Source organism: Psittacula echo (genome assembly GCF_963264785.1).
Source record: "Psittacula echo genome assembly, chromosome: 19".
NCBI classification, from domain to species: Eukaryota; Metazoa; Chordata; class Aves; order Psittaciformes; family Psittacidae; genus Psittacula; species Psittacula echo.
The window spans coordinates 3,856,807-3,880,722 of NC_137755.1; the positions used below are offsets into that span (position 1 = coordinate 3,856,807).

Below are 23,916 nucleotides of genomic sequence, written 5' to 3' on the forward strand. Positions count from 1 at the left end.
GAACGTCGGCCGGAGCAGCGAGAGTAGCCCGGCGGGGAGGACGCTCCCAGACCCACAAGGAGGATGGAGTCCATTGTGAAGGTCGTATCCGAAATACATAAACAATGGGGTATTAGTTGTAAGCCCAAAGATTTTACTCTCGCAGTAGCGAGGCTTTTACAGCTCGGGGTCGTCGAGCAGCCGGTGGATATTCTCCACCCGGAGGTGTGGGATAAATGCACCAAAGCCTTAGCTGAGGAGACTATATCCTCGGGCTCTGGCAAGAGCCTTAAATCATGGGGGAAAGTTATGCAGGCCCTGCGGAAAGCCATACATGAGCAGGAAACCTGGCAGGCTGCGAAATCCTGCCTCCGAGACACCCCAAAACTGGGGATTGGAGCAGCCACGCAGAGTCCACACCCCCCTGACATTCCCCTCCCTGACATTCCCGGCTCTCCTGAGCCTGCTGTATCTCGGGAGGGCGACACCCCCCCCCAACTCTCGAACCCCGACACGTCTTCTAACCAACGGACAAATGCAGAATCTTTTTGGGGTGGGCTGGCCGAGGAAGCAAGAAATGCTGCACGGAATGCTGAGGCCACAGCAGGCTGGGCTGGGCCTCCACCCTATGCACCCCAAGATGGCGCCGAGCGCAAAGGCGGGGGGCGGGGCGAGGACATCTTTGGCGGGAACGGGGAGGAAAAGCCAGCTTTAACAAGCAAGCAGGAACAGGAGGGGGAGGAGAAAGCGAATGAGTGGGTATCCTGGGCTCCTTATGGGTGTAAACCCCCACCTATAAATAGAGGTGAAGAACCTTACTCTCTTTACGCCATGCCGGCATTTTATGGTACAAATTATTGCAAGCACCTCTATTTGAATGTAAGTAATCCTCAACATCCAAGTTGGCTCTTGGGAAAGATGTGGGGAGTTCGATATTATCAAACAGGAAAAGATAGAGGCGCCCGCATTCGTATCCAAAAAACATTGATTCCGGCTGATCCATTCCCAGTACACCCTAAACTAACATTTGCTGGTAAAACACTCCTACCAACCCCCGGTCAAAATCATATAGTCAGAAAACTAACTGAACCTGATGTACCTACAGCAAAATTTAGCACCGCATCCACAGTAATATGTAACACAGTGAGACCACACACCAATACAATTCCTTATGAAGATCCTCTCTGGGGAATGATGCAGGCCAGCTATCGAGTATTAAACAAGACCCATCCGAACTTTACAGAGCATTGCTGGCTATGCTATGGAATAAAACCACCCTTTTATGAGGCTGTAGGAGTAAGTGACATACCTATTCTAGCAAATGGTACAAATCCGCCCCAATGTACATGGGAGATGGAAAAACAAAGCATAACACTAGCACAGGTAGTAGGAAGCGGTGTATGTCTGGGTGCTGTCCCAGACAACAAACAACAGTTGTGTGTCAGTAAGATACAGGATAATATCTCAGCAAAATGGTTAATACCAGTCACCAATGCTAAATGGATCTGTTCTATTATTGGAGTCACACCCTGTTTATCCTTAGACAACTTTAACAAATTGGCGGAATACTGTGTCCAAGTGTCTATAATTCCCAAGATAATTTACCATCCTGAAGAATTTGTTTATCGCTCACATCTTACCCCGGAGCACCATTTGTTAAAACGAGAACCCCTTACAGCTATAACAATAGCCACCCTACTATTAGTAGGAGGTGCAGGATTAGGTACAGGCGTAACATCTTTAGTGCAACAGAGTTCAGAATTTCACGCTTTGAGAATGGCCGTCGATGAGGATCTAGCCAGAATCGAACAATCTATAACTGCATTAGAGCAATCAGTTAGATCATTATCTGAAGTAGTGCTACAGAACCGTAGAGGTCTAGATCTGATGTTTCTTCAACAAGGAGGAGTGTGTGCTGCATTGAAAGAAGAATGTTGCGTATATGCGGACCATACTGGAGTGGTAAGAGACACCATGGCAAAGTTACGAGAGGGTTTGGAAAAACGAAGACGGGAACGAGAAGCACTGCAAAGTTGGTATACATCCTGGTTTACCCAATCGCCATGGTTGACTTCCTTAATATCTACCCTGATGGGACCAATCATAATAATTCTCCTAGCTCTGATCTTCGGACCCTGTATATTGAATAAGCTTGTATCATTTGTTAAGAGCCGGTTAGAAACGGTTAATATTATGCTCGTAGAACGTCGACAATTACTTTAGTACTGTCTTTAGTTAATGATACCTCAAGTTATTATGTTTCACTTTAGCTGTTCGGACAAATCTGAACCTCTGGGAGACCTTTTTAGTCACTGTCATTTCCTCTTACCGCGTAGACTGGCCCCCTACGTGGTAACAGGTGTGCACTTTTTAAAACAATTGAAACACCTGAACCTCGCGCTGAGTGAAGGGAACATAAACTCATCACGGTCAGGTCAACGTTACCTGCGCGGGGACGCCCGCTAGGGTTGAGTCTGTCACCTCACACAGCAGTGATGCCTTTCGGAGCTACAGAGCATATAGGTTCAAGTTCAACTTTATCACAGAGATCTTGTCTTTTTAGTTACCTTTAACTCTACCTCGTTCTTTCAGTATACCTCTTCATTATCTACTACCTAATGTGCCTTCTGTCTTTACTCAGGAGTGTGCTTTATAGCGTAGACTTATTTTAAGGTGTGCAATCTAAATAAGATTCCTTTTTGATATAGTGTTCTTAGTGTTCTTTAAACTTATTGTTTAGGTTATATACTTATGCATAGGGAGGGGGGAAATGTGGGTAGCCAGGGTCTGACGATCGGAAGATATCGCGCTGTACGGAAAGATAGGGCCCCTCTCCTAGTAGCCAATAGCACTTGATTTATGATGTAAGCAGACGGATGTGACGTTGTAAACCAAAGCTATATAACACCGTGCCATCAAGCAATAAACGCCATTTGCCATCCACCACATTGGTGTTAGTGAGCTTATGGCCCGAGCGGCCCAGGGCTGGTCGCCGTGACGTTCCTGCACCAGGTCACTAAGCCTACGCAAAGGCAACAAAGCGGTCAGCAATATCCATAAGAAGTCTCCAAGGGCTAATAGAAAGATGGATATACTTATATTTGCCAACCTCTAGTACATGTGGATCACAGAGAAACTATCAAATGAGTTGCAGATGGGGTCCCAAGTCCACAGTCCGCCACGGCACTCACACAACGTTTTCAAAAGGCTGTAAGGGTACATTAAATTGCTGTGGGGCTTTTTTTTGTTTGTTTGTTTGTTTGTTTTTTCCTAGAAAATCAAAAACAAACTGAACACTCCGGCCTGGTAGCCAAGAATAAAGACAATGTCCTTAGTAGGGAGGATTCCCCCAGCGTAGGCTTTGAGGGTTGCTGTCGCTCGGTGTGGGGAACCCCCCTGTCCCCTGCCCTGTCGCACAAAGGGGAGTGTTACCAGGGCTCACAACGCTCCACTTCCCGTTTCCTTGCTGCTGCCGTTGTTGCTGTTGCCGCGGCTGCCGTTTCTGGCAGTCGCGCTGCAGCTCCAGCGCTGCCCGCTCGGCCGCGCGGCCCGGCGGCTCCGGCCGCGCCTCCCGGGGCACCTTCCTCCACAGCTCCTGCGCAAAGGTCTGCAGCCGCGGCTCCTCCACTCGCAGCGCCTCCGTGTCCCGCAGCCGCTCCAGCAGCTCCTCTCCTGGAGACAACTTTCTCAATGGCACCCCACGTCTCCCCTAGATCTCCTGCTTTCTTTTCCCCAGCCAAGACCGCTTCCAAAAGCTCTTGGCGGATCCATCCCCATCGGGAGGTATCTAATACGTCCACGGGGGCCTCCACCGTCCCCCGGCCTCCGAACCATTGGATGCAGTGGCCCGCTGGCCCCAAGTATATCGCCTTCGGCAACCCAGCTTGCTGCGCGAGGGCCTCCAGTACCTGTAGCACGTGGCTCACATCCATCGCTATCACGTCGGGGTCACCACTTGTAGTTTCTCGCTACTCGTGTGGTGAGGGACGGAAGCACTAGTTCCCTCCGAACTAGGGTCAAGACATAGAGCATTCACGGAATGCGGGTCATCAACGATTTATTGCGCAGTTAGAATTCCTTATATCTGCTGCCCAAGCATCTCCCCAGGGTCAGCTGGTTCCTGTCCCTCCTAGCAGCTTCCCGTCCATGCACCAATCCCTACAGTGCACAGCTCCTGAGGGGCAGCTTCTGCCACCCAGCAGTACTGAGGACTTGAAGATGTCACAGAAGCACGCAATGGTTTGGGTTCGGAGGAACCTTAAATTCATCCAGCTCCAATCCCTGCCATAGGCACGGACACCTTCCACAAGAGCAGCTCGCTCCAAGCCCCAGCCAACCTGGCCTTGAACACTGCCAGGGATGGGGCAGCCACAGTTTCTCTGGGGACCCTGGGCCAGTGTCCCATCACCCTCATAGGGAACAACTTCTAAGATCTCACCTCAATCTCCTCTCTGTCAGATTAAAGCCCTTCCCCCTTGTGCCATCCCCACAGGCCCTTCTTCTCTCCACAAGAAATGAGGCCAGATCCCAGGATTTAAGGCAGCTTCAGTGCTCCGCTGCCGGCTCAGCCAGCACAACTCACACACCGAGTCCGAAGCAGCCACTCTGGGGAAGTCACTTGAGGTGTTCTTGGCAACTCCTAAAGCACCCCAAGATCGCCATCGCCACCCACCTCGTTCCATGCTCCTGTGTCCACAGGTGTCACCGGCTTTCACACACCAAGACAGGAACCACCAGAGGAGCTGCTCTTGCCTCCTCCACTGGTAGCTTGTGTTCCATGAGGCAGCTGTTGTCTCCCGGTGCCTCCACTGAAGGGTTCCATGGGGTTCCGTGGCCTCGCACACGTGAACACGGGGAGTTCCATAATCAGCCACCCCTGAGTTCCCAATGTCCCCATGTTCATTGTGATGCATGAGCTCATTTTGGGCCCATGGATACTCTGGAGGTTCTGTAGGCATTCTCTGGGATTCTGTAGGGGTATCCCCGGGATACTCCGGGAGTGCATAAAGACACAGGGCCTTGGAGCAAGCTGCTCTAGTGGAAGGTGTCCCTGCCAGTGGCAGGGGCTGGACCTGGATGAGTTTTAAAGTCCCTTCCAGCCCAACCCAGTCTGGGATTCCATGATTCTCTGCTGTGCCAATGTCGGTCACCCTCCACTTGTCGTAGGTGGCCGTGATGCCCTGTTCCATTGCCCAGGTTGAGCTGTGACCCCTCGCATGCTCCACCTCCGGACTAAAAGGCACTGAAGAAGAGCAGCCCGTGAGGGACTTCCTTGAGCTGACTGGGCAGAGGCTGGTCCCCCTGAGGCCACTCCCAGAGCACCCCTGGGTGCCCAGTGCCATGGGCACGATGCTGCCGCCATCACAAAGCCGTGGTGGTCGCTGTGGAGACGCCCATTGTGACGGGGCCCCCACGCTGAGCGTGGGCTATTGAAGGAGCCAGAGCCCTGCAGGAACCAGTGCAGAGGAGAGCCCTCCCTCGGGAGGCTGCATCTCCCGTGCCTGCCCTGCGCATCCAGGTACGTGTTCTTTGACTTTGCAATCCTCTTTTAGTGTTGGCTTGAAACACATGGTGGGTGCATGCTCTAAAGGGAGGAGAAGCTGTCAGGAGATGTGCTGGTGCCATCCCAGCTGTAGGAGCAGGGGCTGGGTGAGGAGGAGGCGCTGGGCTTGTTCATGTGCTTGGAGCTGAGCTCTGCCTGCAGAGGTGCTGGGGGCGAAGCAGGAGCCTTCTGTGTGCAGGAGCTGCTGGTGTCAGAGGTGCTGAGAAGGTGTCAGGGCAGGAGCAGCCCCTGGGCAGTGCAGCTGCTGGTGCTGTCCCTGGGAGCTCAGCACAAGGGGACCTGCCTGGCTCTGGCAAGGCCCGCGCAAGCACATCAAGCATTGCGGAAGGCGGCAGGGCCCTGGCAGGTTCCAGTGATCCCTGTGCCAGGCATTGCAGAAGTCACAGAAATTTCTAAACTGAAAAGTAAGAAAAAAACCCCTGTCAAAATAACTTTTATCCATTGCTCTTTGCAATCTTCCTGCACTCAGAAACCTCCAATGTGCTGTGCAATCTGCAATGCTTGACGAAACCCAAAGATTTTAATGAGCCCCATGGTGTATTTGGGCTGAGTCCATGAACCTCAGGTGCTGAGAGGAGACTGAGGAAACCTCTCAAGAAGTCCAAGTCAGAAACAAAGCCCCAAGTCCCTTCAGCATTAATGGACCCCACTGAGGGCTGTTACTGACAAAGCCTCCCCAGGGACTCCTTAAAGCAAGTAACTGCAGGCTGTGACTACTGGGAGACAAAGGCAAAATGCAGGTGTCTGGTGGTGAGAAAACCCTTGGTTTGTTTGATGAAGCAGAAAGGCCAAGCCCTGACCACAGCCCTTGGAGAAGTAGAGCCTGAAATCCTGAGAATGAAAGTTCTCCTCATAGGCCTTGATGAAAGAGGCAACTGCCATAGCCCAGGGCACAGAGACCTTTTGTTCTTTTGGGCCTTTCAGCCTTGCCAGAATCCTCACTCATCTCTGCTGCAGGCTGTCCTTCACTGGCCCATGCCTGCACCTCTTTCCCTTCAGGCTCTTGACACCCATCTTGCTTTCCCACCTGGCTCTCACCTGGCATTTCTGTACCTTCAGTCACATCTCTGCACCCATCGCTGTCTGCTCCTTGAAACACAAAGCCATGGGCTGAGCCAGACTCCCTCTGGGTGACCTCTTGCATCACAGCTCCACCTTTTGAGAGACATTTCTCTTTCCTCACTTTTGAGTCTGAACCTTCCAAGCTGCACTTTGCAGAGGTTTCCTTCTCTTCCCGCTACAAAGAAAACCTCCATCATCTCTGAAGCCACATTTCAAGTAGTTGTAGGCTGCTACTATAGTGTCAATTCAGCAGGTGGAGTGAATATCCCTCAGCAAGGCCATCTAAAGGAGGCTTCTAGAGGAATGGGTGATGCCATCAGGATACAGAACTAAGCACCATGGGAGAGCAGTGGGAAAAGGGAATGGTCTGGATTGAGAACTTCCTGGCAAGAGTCAGAAGGAAAGGTGGTGTCCTTGGGTGCAAGGTACCCCATGCTGTGGGGACAGGGCACCTCATCTGGGACAGCTTCCTGCCTGTAGCACCCTCTCTGCTGTGCACACCCCACTCTCTGCCCGCACTCACAAGTGTCTCACAGAAGCTTTGCACTTCCCCTGCAGCAGTGACCCCTCACTGCAGGAGGTTCCTGCATTCTGCAGGCTCAGGGATGGATCCTGCATTCCAGGCAAGTTTGGGTAGTGCAGGAGAGGCAGACAGGAAGGTCGGCTCATGGGGCATGAGGAGCAGTGCTCAGGCACCCCCAGCAGTGGGCATTCCCCATGTGCCACGCTGAGGCATGTTCCCATGAGGAAACTTCTCAGACAGCCTCTGGTTTGTCCAGGCTCTGCAGCCACACTCCAGGAACACCTCCTCCTCCTCCACCTACAGCCATCAACTGCTCTCCATTGCTGGGCTCCATCCTGCTTATAAGGATTGGTTAAAGCCCTGAACCATCACCTTGCTTCTTGCTGACTTCCCTCCACCCTCCCTCACCTCCCTGCACACTGCTCATTGCCACCAGTAACTCACTGAAGAGTTAAGAAGCTCTCAAGGCTTTCCTCAGGGGGTGACCATGTTTCTCCATTGACCATTGATGGATCCATGGGGTGCCAGGTGTGAGGTTCGGGCAGAGGCAGAGCTGCCCCTGGGCAGAGCCCTGCTGCCGGGAGGGGTGTGCAGGGCAGAGCTGAGCACACAGCCCATGGGATGGGCTCTGGGAGCACTGAGAGGGAGCAGAGCTGGGCCCAGAGCAGCAGCTCCTGGCAGGGACAGCTCCAGGCAGCAGAGACATGGGCAGGGAGTGGGGGGAAAGTGCAGCCCAGGCCTTGGGAGGGTGCGTTCAGGCAGCTCTCTTGGTGTCTGGCACTGGAGGTGGCTGCTGGCCATGCTCTGCTGGGCACAGTCCTTTGCTTCTCCCCATGAGAGCTCCCTGATCTGCCCTTTGAAACCGTGCTGCCCTGCTCTCAGCACAGGACAGGTGTTTGTGGGGGTTCTTAAGATCAATTTGTGTGTGAAGGCATCTTACAGACACTGCAAGTGAAAGCAGAGGGCAAATGGGAAAGGTCTGATGGACACTGCAGCTCTCCTGGCTCTGCACTAATCTGCAAAAAAGCTGAGAACTTCTCCCTGTTTCAATACTCTTCAGGTTTTCAGTCATACAGAGAATGTTTTATAACACCTCCCCCCCAAAAAAAAACAAACCCTCAGCAGTGTTAAGCTGGTAAATAAATAACACAGTCAAAGTGACTCTAAACAGTGCTGAGCCTCTCTTGTGCAGATCAGACTCATCTTAGTCATGAGTATATGCAGAGAACTCTACAGTCATGTTGGATTTAATCTGACATCCCTTGTGAACATCAGAGCTGGACAAAGCACTGCTTCACACATAAGATGACGCCCAACCAACATGGCCATGAACACTATCGGGAATGGGGCAGCCACAGATCCTCTGGGCACCCTGTGCCAGTGTCCCACCACCCTCAAATAGAAAAAATTCCTCCGAATGTCCAAGCTAAATCTCCCTTTTTTCAACTTAAATCCATTGCCCCTCGTCCTGTCACTGCAAACCCTTCTAAAAAGCCCCTCTCCAGATTTCTCGTAGGCCCTGTTTAGCTATGGGGAGATGCTAAGATGTCTCCCTGGAACCTTCTCGTATTCAGCCTGAACAACTGCAGCTCTCTCAGCTTGTCTTCATCAGAGACGTGCTCCAGCCCTTAGAGCACAGCAGTTAATGGCTGGACTCGATGTTCTCAAGGGTCTTTTCAAATGAAAGGATTCTGGGATTTCATCAGACATCCCTTGTGAACGTCAGAGCTGGGCAAAGCACTGCTTCAGAGAAACCTGACTGGCATCCAACCTGGCCTTGAACACTGCCATTGATGGGGCAGCCACAGCTTCTCTGGGCACCCCCTGTGAGCACCTCAGCACCCTCACAGGGAAAAACGCCCTCCTAATGTCCAAGCCAAATCTCCCTTTTTTCATGTAAAGCCATTCCCCCTTGTCCTGTCACTGCACACCCTTGTAGAAAGCCCCTCTCCAGATTTCTTGTAGGCCCTGCCTAAGTATGGGCAGATTGCTAGGATGTCTCCCTGGAGCATTCTCTTCTCCAGGCTGAACACCCTCAGCTCTCTCAGCTGTCACCATTGGAGATGTGCTTCAGCCCTTGGAGCATCTTTCAGACCCTTCATAAGCCCATCATTGTAAGATCATATGAGAACAGAGGTTGGAAGGGACCCCAGGACGTTTCAAGTCTAATCCGTCAGGAGCAAGGTCAGAGGAAGCGGTTCAAGGCTTGATTCAGTCTGAGTTGGAAAACCCCAAAGCCACAGACTGCACAGCCTCTCTGGGTGACCTGATGCAGCACTTGCCTGAGCCTGTGGGAACAAGGTTTCCTTATGTCCTGGCTCAACGTCTCCTCTGTCACTATCCCCCATTGCCTTTTGTCCTCCCACCAGGCAACATTGTGAGGAACCTGGCTCTGTACTCTCCATGTTCTCCTTGGTGGTACAGGCAGCCAGTCCCCAACAGCCTTCCCTTCCCAAGATCTCAGGTCCCCATCAGCCTTCCCTTCTCTAGGCTGGACAAGCCCAGCTCCCACAGCCTCTCCCCACAGGCACCGTGCTCCAGTCCCTGCCTGTCCTCAGGGCCCGTTTTTAAACCCAAACCTGCTTGCCAATAGCATTCCTGAACTGGGGATCTGAAACCTGGATGGAGTATTCCAGATCATCCCTTCCCTTGTCCTCCTGCTGTGCTCCTGGTCATACAGCCTGCCATGCTGCTGTCCTCCTTGCTGCCAGGGCACACGCTGCCTCCTGTCCAGCTCCTGCCCACCCAGGCCTTTCCCATGGGCTGCTCCCAGCCAGGCAGCCCCAGCCTGGGCCATTGCAGGGGAGTCCCCTGCAGGGACCCCTGTGTCCCTTGCTCTCCTGCCCAGGACACCCTGAGAGCTCTGCAGACCCCCCATGCCATCCCATCTCCCCACACCAGCACAACAGCCCCAGCCCTTGGGCTCGCCAAGAGCTCTTCCTGCTCCAGGCACAGAGCAGCAATCCCAGAGCTGGAGCAGCCAGAAAGCTGATTTCATTCCCCTTCATTCCTGCCATGAGAGGACATAGCACAGAGAAGAAGTTGCTGCAGGATCATTTATTTAACTCAAATACTGTGAGAGACCTTCACTGACACAAAGTCTGTGGGTCACACAACATGGGTGGCTAGTTAAGCTGGAGGAGATGAAAACTGACATTTCTATGAAGACAACATCACCACAAATTGAAACAGGAAAACAAATGTAAAGCAGCAAAGACAGACTTGGCCTGTAATGACCTACAATGGAAGCCTTTTGCAGAGGACAGCAGGCAGTGTATGGCTGCTGAAACACATCCAGTCAGCAGCTTCCTCACAGCATCCTTGAGCTCCTGATTCCGCAGGCTATAGATGAGGGGATTCACTGCTGGAGGCACCACTGAGTAGAGCACTGACAGCACCAGATCCAGGGATGGGGAGGAGATGGAGGGGGGCTTCACGTAGGCAAATGCTGAAGTGCTGACAAGCAGAGAGAGCACAGCCAGGTGAGGGAGGCACATAGAAAAGGCTTTGTGGCGTCCCTGCTCAGAGGGGATCCTCAGCACGGCCCTGAAGATCTGCACAAAGGACCTCACAATGAACACAAAACAGCCAAGTCCCAAACAGAAACTTAGCACAAGAAGCCCAACTTTCCTGAGGTAGGAATGTGAGCAGGAGAGCTTGAGGATCTGGGGGATTTCACAGAAGAACTGCTCCACAGCATTGCCTCGGCAGAGGGGGAGTGAAAATGTATTGGCTGTGTGCAGCAGAGCATAGAGAAACGCAGCGCCCCAGGCAGCTGCTGCCATGTGGACACAAGCTCTGCTGCCCAGGAGGCTCCCGTAGTGCAGGGGCTTGCAGATGGCAACGTAGCGGTCGTAGGACATGACAGTGAGGAGGGAAAACTCGGCTGACATGAAAAAGACGAAGAAAAAGAGCTGTGCAGCACAACCTGTGTAGGAGATGACCCTTGTGGCCCAGAGGGAATTGACCATGGATTTGGGGACAGTGGTGGAGATGCAGCCCAGGTCCAGCAGGGAGAGGTTGAGTAGGAAGAAGTACATGGGGGTGTGGAGGTGCTGGTCGCAGGCTGTGCTGGTGATGATGAGGCCGTTGCCCAGGAGCGCAGCCAGGAAGATGCCCAGGAAGAGCCAGAAGTGCCAGAGCTGCAGCTCCCGCCTGTCTGCGAATGGCAGGAGGAGGAAGTGGGTGATGGAGCTGCCGTTGGACATCTGCTGCCTCTGGGCATGGGGCACTGTCAGAGCAGAAAAAGGCAGTGACAAGTTAGGACAGGAGGGATGTCAGATACAGAAGTTCAATTTACACACTCACGACTCTGAACATTTTCGGTCTGCATAGGAGAGGCTCAGCGTGACTTGGTAATGATTTTCTCTGAGGTTGTTTGGTTTGTTTGTTTTCCCAGTGTCACAGCTGACAAGTGACATTTTAGGGATAAATTTGCTAAGAAGTATTTTGAAGGCAACTGTGAAGAGTCTCAGCATTGGACAGAAAAAAGGGCACAAGTGTCTGTGGGTTTGTGCCTACTCAAATTGCTGCAGAGTCCATCAGTCTGGTTCTCAGCTGCCCTGCACTTTCTAGAGGGACAGTCAGCTCCTTGCCCAGCAGAGCATGGCCAGCAGCCACCTCCAGTGCCAGACACCAAGAGAGCTGCCTGAACGCACCCTCCCCAGGCCTGGGCTGCACTTTCCCCCCACTCCCTGCCCATGTCTCTGCCGCCTGGAGCTGTCCCTGCCAGGAGCTGCTGCTCTGGGCCCAGCTCTGCTCCCTCTCAGTGCTCCCAGAGCCCATCCCATGGGCTGTGTGCTCAGCTCTGCCCTGCACACCCCTCCCGGCAGCAGGGCTCTGCCCAGGGGCAGCTCTGCCTCTGCAGGGGCTCAGGAGCAGCTCACACAAGTCCTGACAAGACTCTCGGTGCCTTCTCCAAAGCAGAGAAGGAAATTCCCAGCTCCCACTGCCCAAACTGCCCACCAGGAGTGAAAAACATCAGAGCTCAGGATCCTTCCCTATCAGGCAATCGCTGCCTCAGTGTCTTTCAGAAGGACCCTCTGCAAACGTGCTCAGAGGGATGTGGAGCTCTGAGCAGCCCTGACCCACACAGCACCCTCTCCAGTGCACAAGAACACTTTTCCTTCCCTCCCAGGGTTTCTTCCTTCTCCCCCAGCTTCTCCCCCAGCCCCATGTGGAGCTCCCGGGCAGGCTGAGTGCTGACCCTGGCAGGCAGCAGAGTCCCTGCCCCTGCACACAGCCCCTGGGCTGCAGGCACCCTGCTGGCAAGGACAGCGCTGGGCACCCCTGCCTGCACACCCACATTCACAGCCTGCAGCCAGCCCTGGGACAAGGGACTTGCCTTGTCCTGTCCCTCGCATGGTGCAGAGGGAAGCCCTGCTCTGCAGCACATCCTGCTCCTTATCTACACAGAGAAACCAAGAGAGTCCTCCTGACAGATCCCATGGACTGTCCGAGGCAGCAGCTTGAGCAGATCCCTCCAGGAACTGCAGCTGCATTGCCCTGCACCCAGAGCCTTACCATGCACAGGGCTGGGAAGGTTTCTCCTGCAGGGAGCTCTCAGCATCCTCCACTGCCAAGTGCCTTTAAGCTCTCTGAGGCTCGCAGGTCTCCCCTTGCTCCCAGCTCATCAGGAGAGGCCCAGCCCAAGGTGGTTCTGCCTCTGCCCCACTGGGCTCCCTCCAGGGCCCACTGGGCTCCCTCCAGGGCTCCCTGGGCTCCAGAGGAACACCATGGGAAACAGCCTGAAGCAAGCCCTGCTGTTCCCTCCCTCAGCTGGCAGACACACTGCCTGCCTGCAGTGTCATTGCTCTGATGAGAGATGGAGTTTGGTGTAAACAAAGTTTCTCACAATTACAGAATCATTTAGATTCAAAAACACCTCAACATCAACTCTTAACTCTATTAGCCAAACACTGTCAAGTCCACCACTGACCCATGTCAACAAGTGCCACATCTCCATGTCTTTTAAAGTCCTCCAGGAATGGTGACACAACCACTTCTGTGGGCAGCCTGTTTCTTGTCCCATCATTAGGACAGCCAGGCAAGGACAGGCTGGGATCTCCTTTACCCTTGCTGATGGAGTGGATTCACCCTGGTTAGCTGAGGCATCTCCACCTAAGTCTGTAGGCCTGGGGCTGGAAGGGGACTCAGCTCCCTCCCATGAACACCACAAACCCACAGGAGGTAGGATTCCTCCTGCCTCTGGTCAGGTCTTCCTTGAAAAGGCACCTACATGAGGGAGCTTTGTCTCAGCATTAACATTGACGGGGGCCAGGAGTGACGTGTCTGGGTGCAAATCTCTGGTGACATTTGGCATTACAGGGCTGGTCAAAGTTACGTGCAAGTTATAGAGACAGGCCAAAGATACGTGCAGGCTGATATAGAGACAAGACAATGTTGTTGGGAATATTCTTGTAAGTGCTCAGAGGCATCAGGCATCAGTTGCTATCAGTGATGCCAGGTCTGTCCTTTCTGCCACCCTGCAGCTGCAGGCATTGAGTGAACACAAAGTACATCACTGCAGGGTCTTTACTCACTCCCTTGATGATTCAGCTAAGGAACAGCCCAAGCATTTTAACTGTGTGCTTGGCTACATCTGGCTTTCAGAGACAGCGTCCTTTATGCACAGCGATGGGTCATAGCAAATCTCAGACAAGCTCAAACAGGAATTGAAGAGCACCAGGATGAGATGCTCCTACTTCAGGAACAGTTAAAGAAGAAACAAGATAACGCAGGACCACCACTAAATAAAGCAAGAGTACATGCAGGTAGATCTCAGATACCCTATCTCCTCATTGCCTCAGTTACCACCAGCAAGATCTCTCAGGACTTTGTGCTTTGAGAAGGGACCCTGGATGGGAAAGGGAAACAACCAGCACTGGATGGGGATCAAGTCAGGGGTTAGGGTCTTTGCAGACTACAGCCTTACCAGTCCATGAGACCAAAGGGGCAGCATCCAAGGTGCTGAGAGAATGTTTTTCACCAGGACCTGCTGGTCTGTTGCTGTCCCAGGAGAAAATGCACTGGACTCTGTGAGGCATCATTTAAAATGCTGTTCCCTAGATCTAGCTCTGTAAGGAGAGAATTGTACAGGTAGTCTCATGTCCCTTTGATGGCTGGAACCCCAAGAGGCGTAGCATGGAGACAAGAAGGATGAGGAGGGTGGATGCCCCCTGCATGAAGGGGAAACTTGGATTTCTGGAGGTTCTCTGTGTGACAGGGAACAGGTTGGGTTGCCTTTTGTGACTGAGGATCAGAGGAGTGGATAAGAGGGACATTGTGCTCACAGTTACAAACTACTTGCTCAGGGAGGGGAAACAGAAAAGGTCTTTTGTCAGCAGCTGAGGAAGCCTCCAGGCTAATGAGCAGGTACCTTGCTGGTAATTGCCCTGGCAGTCCCTGGCCATGCAAAGCAACAGGGTGCAACAGTGTGGAGGGTCTTGGCACAACCGGTTAACACAGGTGCAGGGCAGGCCAACAAGGGTGATGCTCCCCTGGAAAGGCTGCTCAGGATGTGATCATCAGTGTCAGCCTTGGCTGTCATGAGCATGCAATAGTGGGGACTCAGATGCTAAAGGGCATGAGGAAGGCCAGCAGCAGAGAACAGACTGGACTCACTTGGGGACAATTCCAGGAGTTTCCATGGGAAGCGGCTCTGATGGTGAAGGAGCCTGAGCAAGTCTGATAACGATCCCTGAGCCTGGAATACCTGGAGGGCTTCGAAGGTCCTCCAGGGCTTTTGCCACCTTCCTGAATGTCGGTCAGGCTCCTGAGGGCTTTAGCACAGTTCCAGAGCACCTGCGCATTCTGGAATGGCCCGTGTTATTCCGCAGCCTTGCCAGAGCCTGCTGAGGCCTCTGCCTCCATCTAGAATGCTTGAGGAGATTCTGCAGGGTTGGTGCAGACTGCCAGGGCCCTGCCATGTTCTGCAATGTTGGGTGTCCTTCCAAGCGTGCTGGTGGAAGCACTTAAACTCTGTTTAAGTTTGAACCCATTGCCCCTTGTCTTATCACTACAGTCCCTAATGAAGACTCCCTCCCCACCATCCTTATAGTCCACCTTCAGATACTGAAAGGCTGCTATGAGGTCTCCACGCAGCCTTCTCTTCTCCAGGCTGAGCAGCCCCAACTTTCTCAGCCTATCTTCATACGGGAGGTGCTCCAGTCCCCTGATCATCCTCGTGGCCCTCCTCTGGACTTGTTCCAACAGTTCCATGTCCTTTTGATGTTGAGGACACCAGAACTGCACACAATACTCCAAGTGAGGTCTCACGAGAGCAGAGGAGAGGGGCAGGATCACCTCCTTCGACCTGCTGGTCACGCTCCTTTTGATGCAGCCCAGGATACGCTTGGCTTTCTGGGCTGCGAGCTCACACTGCAGCCGGCTCATGTTCATTTTCTCATTGACCAACACCCCCAAGTCCTTCTCTGCAGGGCTGCTCTGAATCTCTTCTCTGCCCAACCTGTAGCTGTGCCTCGGATTGATCCCATCCAGGTGTAGGACCTTGCACTTGGCATGGTTAAACTTCATAAGGTTGGCATCAGCCCAACTCACAAGTGTGTCGAGGTCCCTCTGGATGGCATCCCTTCCCTCCAGCGTATCAACTGAACCACACAGCTCGGTGTCATCGGCAAGCTTGCTGAGGGCGCACTCAATCCCACTGTCTATGTCACTGAATAAGATGTTGAACAAGGTCGGTCCCAACACCCATCCCTGAGGGACACCACTCGTTACTGGTGTCCAGCCGGACACTGAGACATTGACCACAACTCTTTGTTTGCGGCCATCCAGCCAGTTCTTTATCCACCGAGTGGTCCACCCATCAACCTTTCATGCCCCACGTTGGGCACCAAAAAAGAACTGTCGTGGTTTAAACCCAGTCAGCCATCAATCAGCCACACAGTCTCTCCCCCCACTTCTTTCCCTCCCCCTGCTCCCAGAGAGATAGGAAGGAGAATTGAAAGAATGTAACTCCCACAGGTTGAGGTAAGAACAGTTTAGTACCTAAGGTATAACACAAATCACTACTGCTACCACCAATAATAATAGTGATAAAGGAAATAACAAGGGAAGAGAATACAACACCTCACCACCCGCCGCCCGATAACTCACCCCCACCCAGCAGTGATCCAGCCCTTCCGGGTAACTCTCAGTTACCTCCCGGGCATGACGTGCTGCGGTATGGAATACCTCTGGCTAGGTTGGGTCAGGTATCCTGTCCCTGCTTCCTCCCGGCTTCCCCTCCTCCCTGGCAGAGCCTGAGACTCACAAAGTCCTTGGTCAGACCAAACATCGGTGTTATCAGCTCCGTTCCCAGGCTGAAAGTCAAAAACACAGCGCTGCACCAGGTACTAAGGAGAAAAACTGACTGCTACTGCTGAACCAGGACAGCACCAAGTGACACCAAGTGACCCTCCAGACCCACAACTGCCCCCCAAAGTGACACCGCAGATCCACAACTGCCTCCCCAGTTACCCGAAGGAGATCACTCAGACCCACATCCGCCCCAAGTGACCCCCCATACCCACAACTGCCCCCCAAGTGACCCTCCAGACCCACAACTGCCCCCCAAAGCGACACCCCAGACCCACAACTGCCTCCCCAGTTACCCGAAGGAGATCCCTCAGACCCACATCCTCCCCAAGTGACTCCCCATACCCACAACTGCCCTCCAAGTGACCCACCCAGACCCACAACTGCCCCCGAAATGATACCCCAGACCTGCAACTGCCCTCCAAGTGACCGTCCAGACCCACAAGTGCCGCCCACATGACCCCAAAGTGATTCCCCAGACCAACAACTACTGCCCAATGACCTCCAGACTCACAACTGCCCCCAAGTGATCATCCCAGACCCACAACTGCCCCCCAGTGACCTCAAAGAGACCGCTCAGACCATGCTGCTCAGGCAGTAGACTTGCAGCTGCTTTCCTCTGTTAGGAAATTGAAATGACTTTTGCCTAGCCAGAAGGCTGGGATTATTTAGTTTGCTTCTTGGATCAGTTTGAAGTCAAGATCCTCGCCTCTTTGTATACAGAGACAGAGGTTTGCACTCTGCAGAAGTGAAGATTCTGATGAGGTGAGGTGGTAAAAGGCAGAAGCTCCCTCCTGAATAGGCTTAATGCTCTGTAAACACAAATGTATGAAAACAGAAATGGAATCGTAGGAAGGACTCTAAGACACTCAGATTTATTCCACAAGAAGGCTTCTTGTGCAAACACGGCTCAGAATAAATCTGAACTCCAGCCTTTAAGTGCTACTTCCAAAAGAAAGAGGGGAAAAATGGTCAAGAAGATTTTTAGAATTATTTCTTTTACTTATCTCGAGCGAATCAAAAGATCCAGATTGTTGCTGAGATGTTAAAACCAAATGAACAGATCAGCTGTGTAATCAAAAGAGGTGCACGCACGACTCAAGAGAGTTTCTCCTTCTTGCCTTTTTGTGCCAGTAGGCTGGCAATACCTTCTGACAGCCAAAGCTCTCAGTGCCCTGACATACTGTCACTGGAGCTGTCTTTATTTCCAGCCAAACAAGGGGCAGGACAACTGCACCCAGTGAACAGTAACCAATAAAAACTCTCCCTTGAATTAATGCCCTTTTGCACTTCAGGCCTGCCCTGAAATGTGAAGGCTCTTCATTTTGTCCTTAGCCTGGTAAGCAGATGGGAAGTCACCCAAGTGTTTGCTCACATACCTAAAACAGGGAAACGGGGCTTCTTTTGGTTAGTGCCTGTGTCACATCTGGCTGTTATGTTTTCATTGTGGGGTCCTACGTGCAGATGTTCAGGGCTGTGCTGAGGATCCCCTCTGAGCAGGGACCCCACAAAGCCTTTTCCAAGGGCCTCCCTCACCTGGCCGTGCTCTCCCTGCTTGTCAGCACTGGTACCTTTGCCTACCTAAAGCCCCTCTCCGTCTCCTCCGCCTCCCAGGATCTGGCTATGGTGGTGCTGTACTCGGTGGTGCCTCCAGCAGGAAACCCCCTCATCTGCAGAGGAGAGGGGTTTTTTTAAGATCTTACAATGACGGGCTTATGAAGGGCTACAGAAAGATGCTCCAAGGGCTGGAGCTCGTGTCCAGACAACTTCACCTGCAGACAAAGACAGGCTGAGGGAGCTGGGGATGTTCAGCCTGGAGAAGACAAGGTTCCAGGGATACATCTTAGCAATCTGCCCATTTCTAAACACGGCCTACAAGAAATCTGGAAAGGGGCTTTTTACAAGTGTGTGAAATGACAGGAGAAGGGGGAATGGCTTTGAGCTGAAAGAGGGGGATTTAGATCAGACATTAGGAAGGAATTCTTCCCTGTGACAGTGGTGGGACACTGGCACAGGGTGCCCAGAGAAGCTGTGGCTGCCCCGTCAATGACAATGTTCAAGGCAAGGTTGGACACAGGGGCTTGGAGCAACCTGCTCTAGTGGACCACCATAAAACACCTCTGTAACACCCAGAAACACCTGTGAAACAACTCAAAAATAACCCCAAACCACTCCTACAACTTCTGAAGGACACCTTGAAACATCCCCAGAGCCCCCGAAACACCATTGGCATCCCCCCAAACCATTCAGGTCCTTGTCTTCCCCCTGCTGTGATGCCGTGGCATAAATCAAACCCTAAACACGAAATCCCTGTTCTTGACCCTAATTTTAACCCTCACTGATTTTTATAATGCTATATTATTGTAATAGAATGTAACTAAATTATCTATTATACTAATAGAAATGCTTGTCTATCTATATAACTATTATAAATTATACACTAATATAAATGCTTTTCAGTCCAGTGGGCCCATGACACCTCAGGCCATAGAAACTGTCCTGAAGGGATGAGTTGCTGCTTGGTTCAGGCTGGGTGTCGCTCAGAACATGCTGAACAATTGCACTGGGCATCACTGCTCGCTATAGGTCTTTTCTTTCCCCTTTTGGTTCTGTATCTCTCCCCTTCTTCTTTCCATTCTTGTTAATAACAATAACACTAATATTACATTGTGCTTGATTTCAGTTCCTGACCTGTTCTCATCTCCACCTGTGGGTTTCACACTGTTCCCGTTCTCCTCCCCATCCCACCCGGGTGCTGAGCGAGCGGCTGCTGGTGCTGAGTTCCCGGCTGGGGTTCAACACTGCCCCTGTCCTGGCCCCTTTGCTGTGGCAGCAGGGGCTGGACGTTTGCACTCTTGGAGCTGGGCTCTTTGTATGGGCACGCAGCTGGAAGCAGCATTCCTTGGCTCAGGAAGCGCAGCTCCCCAGTGTTGCTGGGGCTGGGGCAGTGCTTGCCAAGGGCAGGGAAGGCGCAGCAACAGCTCCTGTCCTGGCCCTGCTGCTGGGGGAGCAGAGGGGCTCCCGCGGGCATTGCCGCAGTCAGGATTGCCCAGGTGTGCCCAGAGCCCACCAGCTCCTTCCCACCTTGCGCAATGCCCGCTGGGCTTCTGGGCTGTGCCTGCGCCTGCCAGGGCCTTTGTCACCTTCCAGAATGCATTGGCAGAGCCCAGCAGAGCACTGGAGCCTTGCGCAATGCCCGGCGCTGGCCTGGCCTTTCCCAGAGCCCCGCGGCACCCCTCCTGCCTTCCGCAATGCCCGGGGGGCTTGCGCGGGCCTTGCCGGAGCCAGGCAGGTCCCCTTGTGCTGAGCTCCCAGGGACAGCACCAGCAGCTGCACTGCCCAGGGGCTGCTCCTGCCCTGACACCTTCTCAGCACCTCTGACACCAGCAGCTCCTGCACACAGAAGGCTCCTGCTTCGCCACCAGCACCTCTGCAGGCAGAGCTCAGCTCCAAGCACATGAACGAGCCCAGCCCCTCCTCCTCACCCAGCCCCTGCTCCTACAGCTGGGATGGCACCAGCACATCTCCTGACAGCTTCTCCTCCCTTTAGAGCATGCACCCACCATGTGTTTCAAGCCAACACTAAAAGAGGATTGCAAAGTCAAAGAACCCGTACCTGGATGCGCAGGGCAGGCACGGGAGATGCAGCCTCCCGAGGGAGGGGTCTCCTCTGCACTGGTTCCTGCAGGGCTCTGGCTCCTTCAATAGCCCACGCTCAGCGTGGGGGCCCCGTCACAATGGGCGTCTCCACAGTGACCACCACGGCTTTGTGATGGCTGGAGAGCATGGAACTCTGCCTTTGGACAGGTGAGCAGTCAACAGAGAGTTTATGGGTCAGGTTTAAAGGGAGAACAGCTATGGGAGACATTACTGTGTGCATCTGTTACAGACCGTCTGATCAAGAGGACTCTGTGGATGAAGCACTCTACAGACAGATAGGAACAGCCTCACGCTCACAGGTCCTTGTTCTCATGGGGGACTTCAACCACCCTGATACCTGTTGGAGGGACGGTACGGCCCAGCACAAGCAATCCAGGAGGTTTCTCGATTATGTGGAAAACAACTTCCTTCTGCAAGTAATAGAGGAGCCAGCAAGGAGAGGTGCCATGCTTGACCTCGTGCTCACCAACAGGGAAGGGCTGGTTGGAAATGTGACGCTCCAGAGCAGCCTTGGTTGCAGCGATCATGAAATGGTCGAATTTGACATCCTCAGGACAGTGAGAAGAGCGTGCAGCGAGCTCATTGCCCTGGACTTCAAGAGAGCAGACTTTGGCCTCTTCAGGAACCTGCTTAGTAAGGTTCCATGGGATATAGCTCTAGAGGGCAGGGGGTCCAAGGCTGTTCTTGATATTCAAGGATCTCCTACTACAAGCTCAGGAGTGCTGCATCCCAACTAGAAGGAAGTGCAGCAGGAGGGCCAGGAGACCTGACTGGATGGAAAAGGAGTTGCTGAGGAAACTTCGAAGGAAAAAAGAGGCTTATAAAAGGTGGAAGCAAGGACAGGCAGCCTGGGAAGAATACAAGGATGTTGTCTGAGAAGCTAGGGACCAGGTTAGGAAAGCTAAGGCCCAGTTAGAATTAAACTTGTCTAGAGGTGTGAAACATAACAGGAAGGGATTCTATAGTTACATTGCAAATGAAAGATAGGCTAGGGACAACGTAGGAGAACTGGCTACCCGGGATTTGGAGAAGGCTGAGGTTCTTAATGACTTCTTTGCCTCAGTCTTCACTGTCCCCAAGTCCATGACCACATCACCCAAGTCTTGGAAGGCAGAAGCAGGGACTGTGAGAATGAAGACCTTGGGCCCACTGAAGAAGAGGATCTGGTTCGAGACCATCTTAAGAACCTGAACGTGCACAAGTCCATGGGACCTGATGACATCCATCTATGGGTCCTGAAGGAGCTGGTAAATGAAGTTGCTAAGCCACTGTCCATCATATTTGAAAGAACATGGCAGTCAGGTGAAGTTCCCGATGACTGGGAAAAGGGAAATATAACCCCCATTTTCAAGAAGGGGGAAATGGGTGACCCAGGGAATTACAGACCAGTCAGTCTCACCTCTGTGCCTGGCAAAATCTTGGAGCAGATTCTCCTGCAAGGCATGCTAAGGCACATGAAAAACAAGGAGGTGGTTGGTGACAGCCAGCATGGCTTCACTAAGGGGACATCCTGCCTGACCAATTTAGTGGCCTTCTATGATGGGGCTACAGAACTGATGGACAGGGGTAGAGCAGTTGATGTCATCTACCTGGACTTATGCAAAGCGTTTGACACTGTCCCACACGACATCCTTGTCTCTACATTGGAGAGACATCAATTTGATGGGTGGACCACTCGGTGGATAAAAATCTGGATGGATGGCTGTATGTAAACAGTTGTGGTTAATGTCTCAGTGTCCGGCTGGACACCAGTAACGAGTGGTGTCCCTCAGGGATGGGTGTTGGGACCGACCTTGTTCAACATCTTATTCGGTGACATAGACAGTGGGATTGAGTGCGCCCTCAGCAAGCTTGCCGATGACACCGAGCTGTGTGGTTCAGTTGATACGCTGGAGGGAAGGGATGCCATCCAGAGGGACCTCGACACACTTGTGAGTTGGGCTGATGCCAACCTTATGAAGTTTAACCATGCCAAGTGCAAGGTCCTACACCTGGATGGGATCAATCCGAGGCACAGCTACAGGTTGGGCAGAGAAGAGATTCCGAGCAGCCCTGCAGAGAAGGACTTGGGGGTGTTGGTCAATGAGAAAATGAACATGAGCCAGCTGCATTGTGAGCTCGCAGCCCAGAAAGCCAAGCGTATCCTGGGCTGCATCAAAAGGAGCGTGACCAGCAGGTCGAAGGAGGTGATCCTGCCCCTCTCCTCTGCTCTCGTGAGACCTCACTTGCAGTATTGTGTGCAGTTCTGGTGTCCTCAACATCAAAAGGACATGGAACTGTTGGAACAAGTCCAGAGGAGGGCCACGAGGATGATCAGGGGACTGGAGCACCTCCCGTATGAAGATAGGCTGAGAAAGTTGGGGCTGCTCAGCCTGGAGAAGAGAAGGCTGCGTGGAGACCTCATAGCAGCCTTTCAGTATCTGAAGGTGGACTATAAGGATGGTGGGGAGGGAGTCTTCATTAGGGACTGTAGTGATAAGACAAGGGGCAATGGGTTCAAACTTAAACAGAGTTTAAGTGCTTCCACCAGCACGCTTGGAAGGACACCCAACATTGCAGAACATGGCAGGGCCCTGGCAGTCTGCACCAACCCTGCAGAATCTCCTCAAGCATTCTAGATGGAGGCAGAGGCCTCAGCAGGCTCTGGCAAGGCTGCGGAATAACACGGGCCATTCCAGAATGCGCAGGTGCTCTGGAACTGTGCTAAAGCCCTCAGGAGCCTGACCGACATTCAGGAAGGTGGCAAAAGCCCTGGAGGACCTTCGAAGCCCTCCAGGTATTCCAGGCTCAGGGATCGTTATCAGACTTGCTCAGGCTCCTTCACCATCAGAGCCGCTTCCCATGGAAACTCCTGGAATTGTCCCCAAGTGAGTCCAGTCTGTTCTCTGCTGCTGGCCTTCCTCATGCCCTTTAGCATCTGAGTCCCCACTATTGCATGCTCATGACAGCCAAGGCTGACACTGATGATCACATCCTAAGCAGCCTTTCCAGGGGAGCATCACCCTTGTTGGCCTGCCCTGCACCTGTGTTAACCGGTTGTGCCAAGACCCTCCACACTGTTGCACCCTGTTGCTTTGCATGGCCAGGGACTGCCAGGGCAATTACCAGCAAGGTACCTGCTCATTAGCCTGGAGGCTTCCTCAGCTGCTGACAAAAGACCTTTTCTGTTTCCCCTCCCTGAGCAAGTAGTTTGTAACTGTGAGCACAATGTCCCTCTTATCCACTCCTCTGATCCTCAGTCACAAAAGGCAACCCAACCTGTTCCCTGTCACACAGAGAACCTCCAGAAATCCAAGTTTCCCCTTCATGCAGGGGGCATCCACCCTCCTCATCCTTCTTGTCTCCATGCTACGCCTCTTGGGGTTCCAGCCATCAAAGGGACATGAGACTACCTGTACAATTCTCTCCTTACAGAGCTAGATCTAGGGAACAGCATTTTAAATGATGCCTCACAGAGTCCAGCGCATTTTCTCCTGGGACAGCAACAGACCAGCAGGTCCTGGTGAAAAACATTCTCTCAGCACCTTGGATGCTGCCCCTTTGGTCTCATGGACTGGTAAGGCTGTAGTCTGCAAAGACCCTAACCCCTGACTTGATCCCCATCCAGTGCTGGTTGTTTCCCTTTCCCATCCAGGGTCCCTTCTCAAAGCACAAAGTCCTGAGAGATCTTGCTGGTGGTAACTGAGGCAATGAGGAGATAGGGTATCTGAGATCTACCTGCATGTACTCTTGCTTTATTTAGTGGTGGTCCTGCGTTATCTTGTTTCTTCTTTAACTGTTCCTGAAGTAGGAGCATCTCATCCTGGTGCTC

At 52.8% G+C, this 23,916-nt stretch overlaps 1 protein-coding gene across 1 annotated transcript in view; it reads right to left on the reverse strand.

Annotated features, from left to right (window-relative positions):
• Positions 1 to 11,335, reverse strand: part of LOC308228559 (olfactory receptor 14C36-like) — a gene marked incomplete at both ends in the record, with an annotated part of 48,615 nt that extends 37,280 nt beyond the window's left edge. Inside the window, one exon of the mRNA XM_080631939.1 lies at positions 10,369 to 11,335. Within this exon, the coding sequence (XP_080488065.1) occupies positions 10,369 to 11,335 (967 nt within the window). The remainder of the gene's footprint in view (positions 1 to 10,368) is intronic.
• Between the last annotated feature and the right edge of the window lie 12,581 nt (positions 11,336 to 23,916).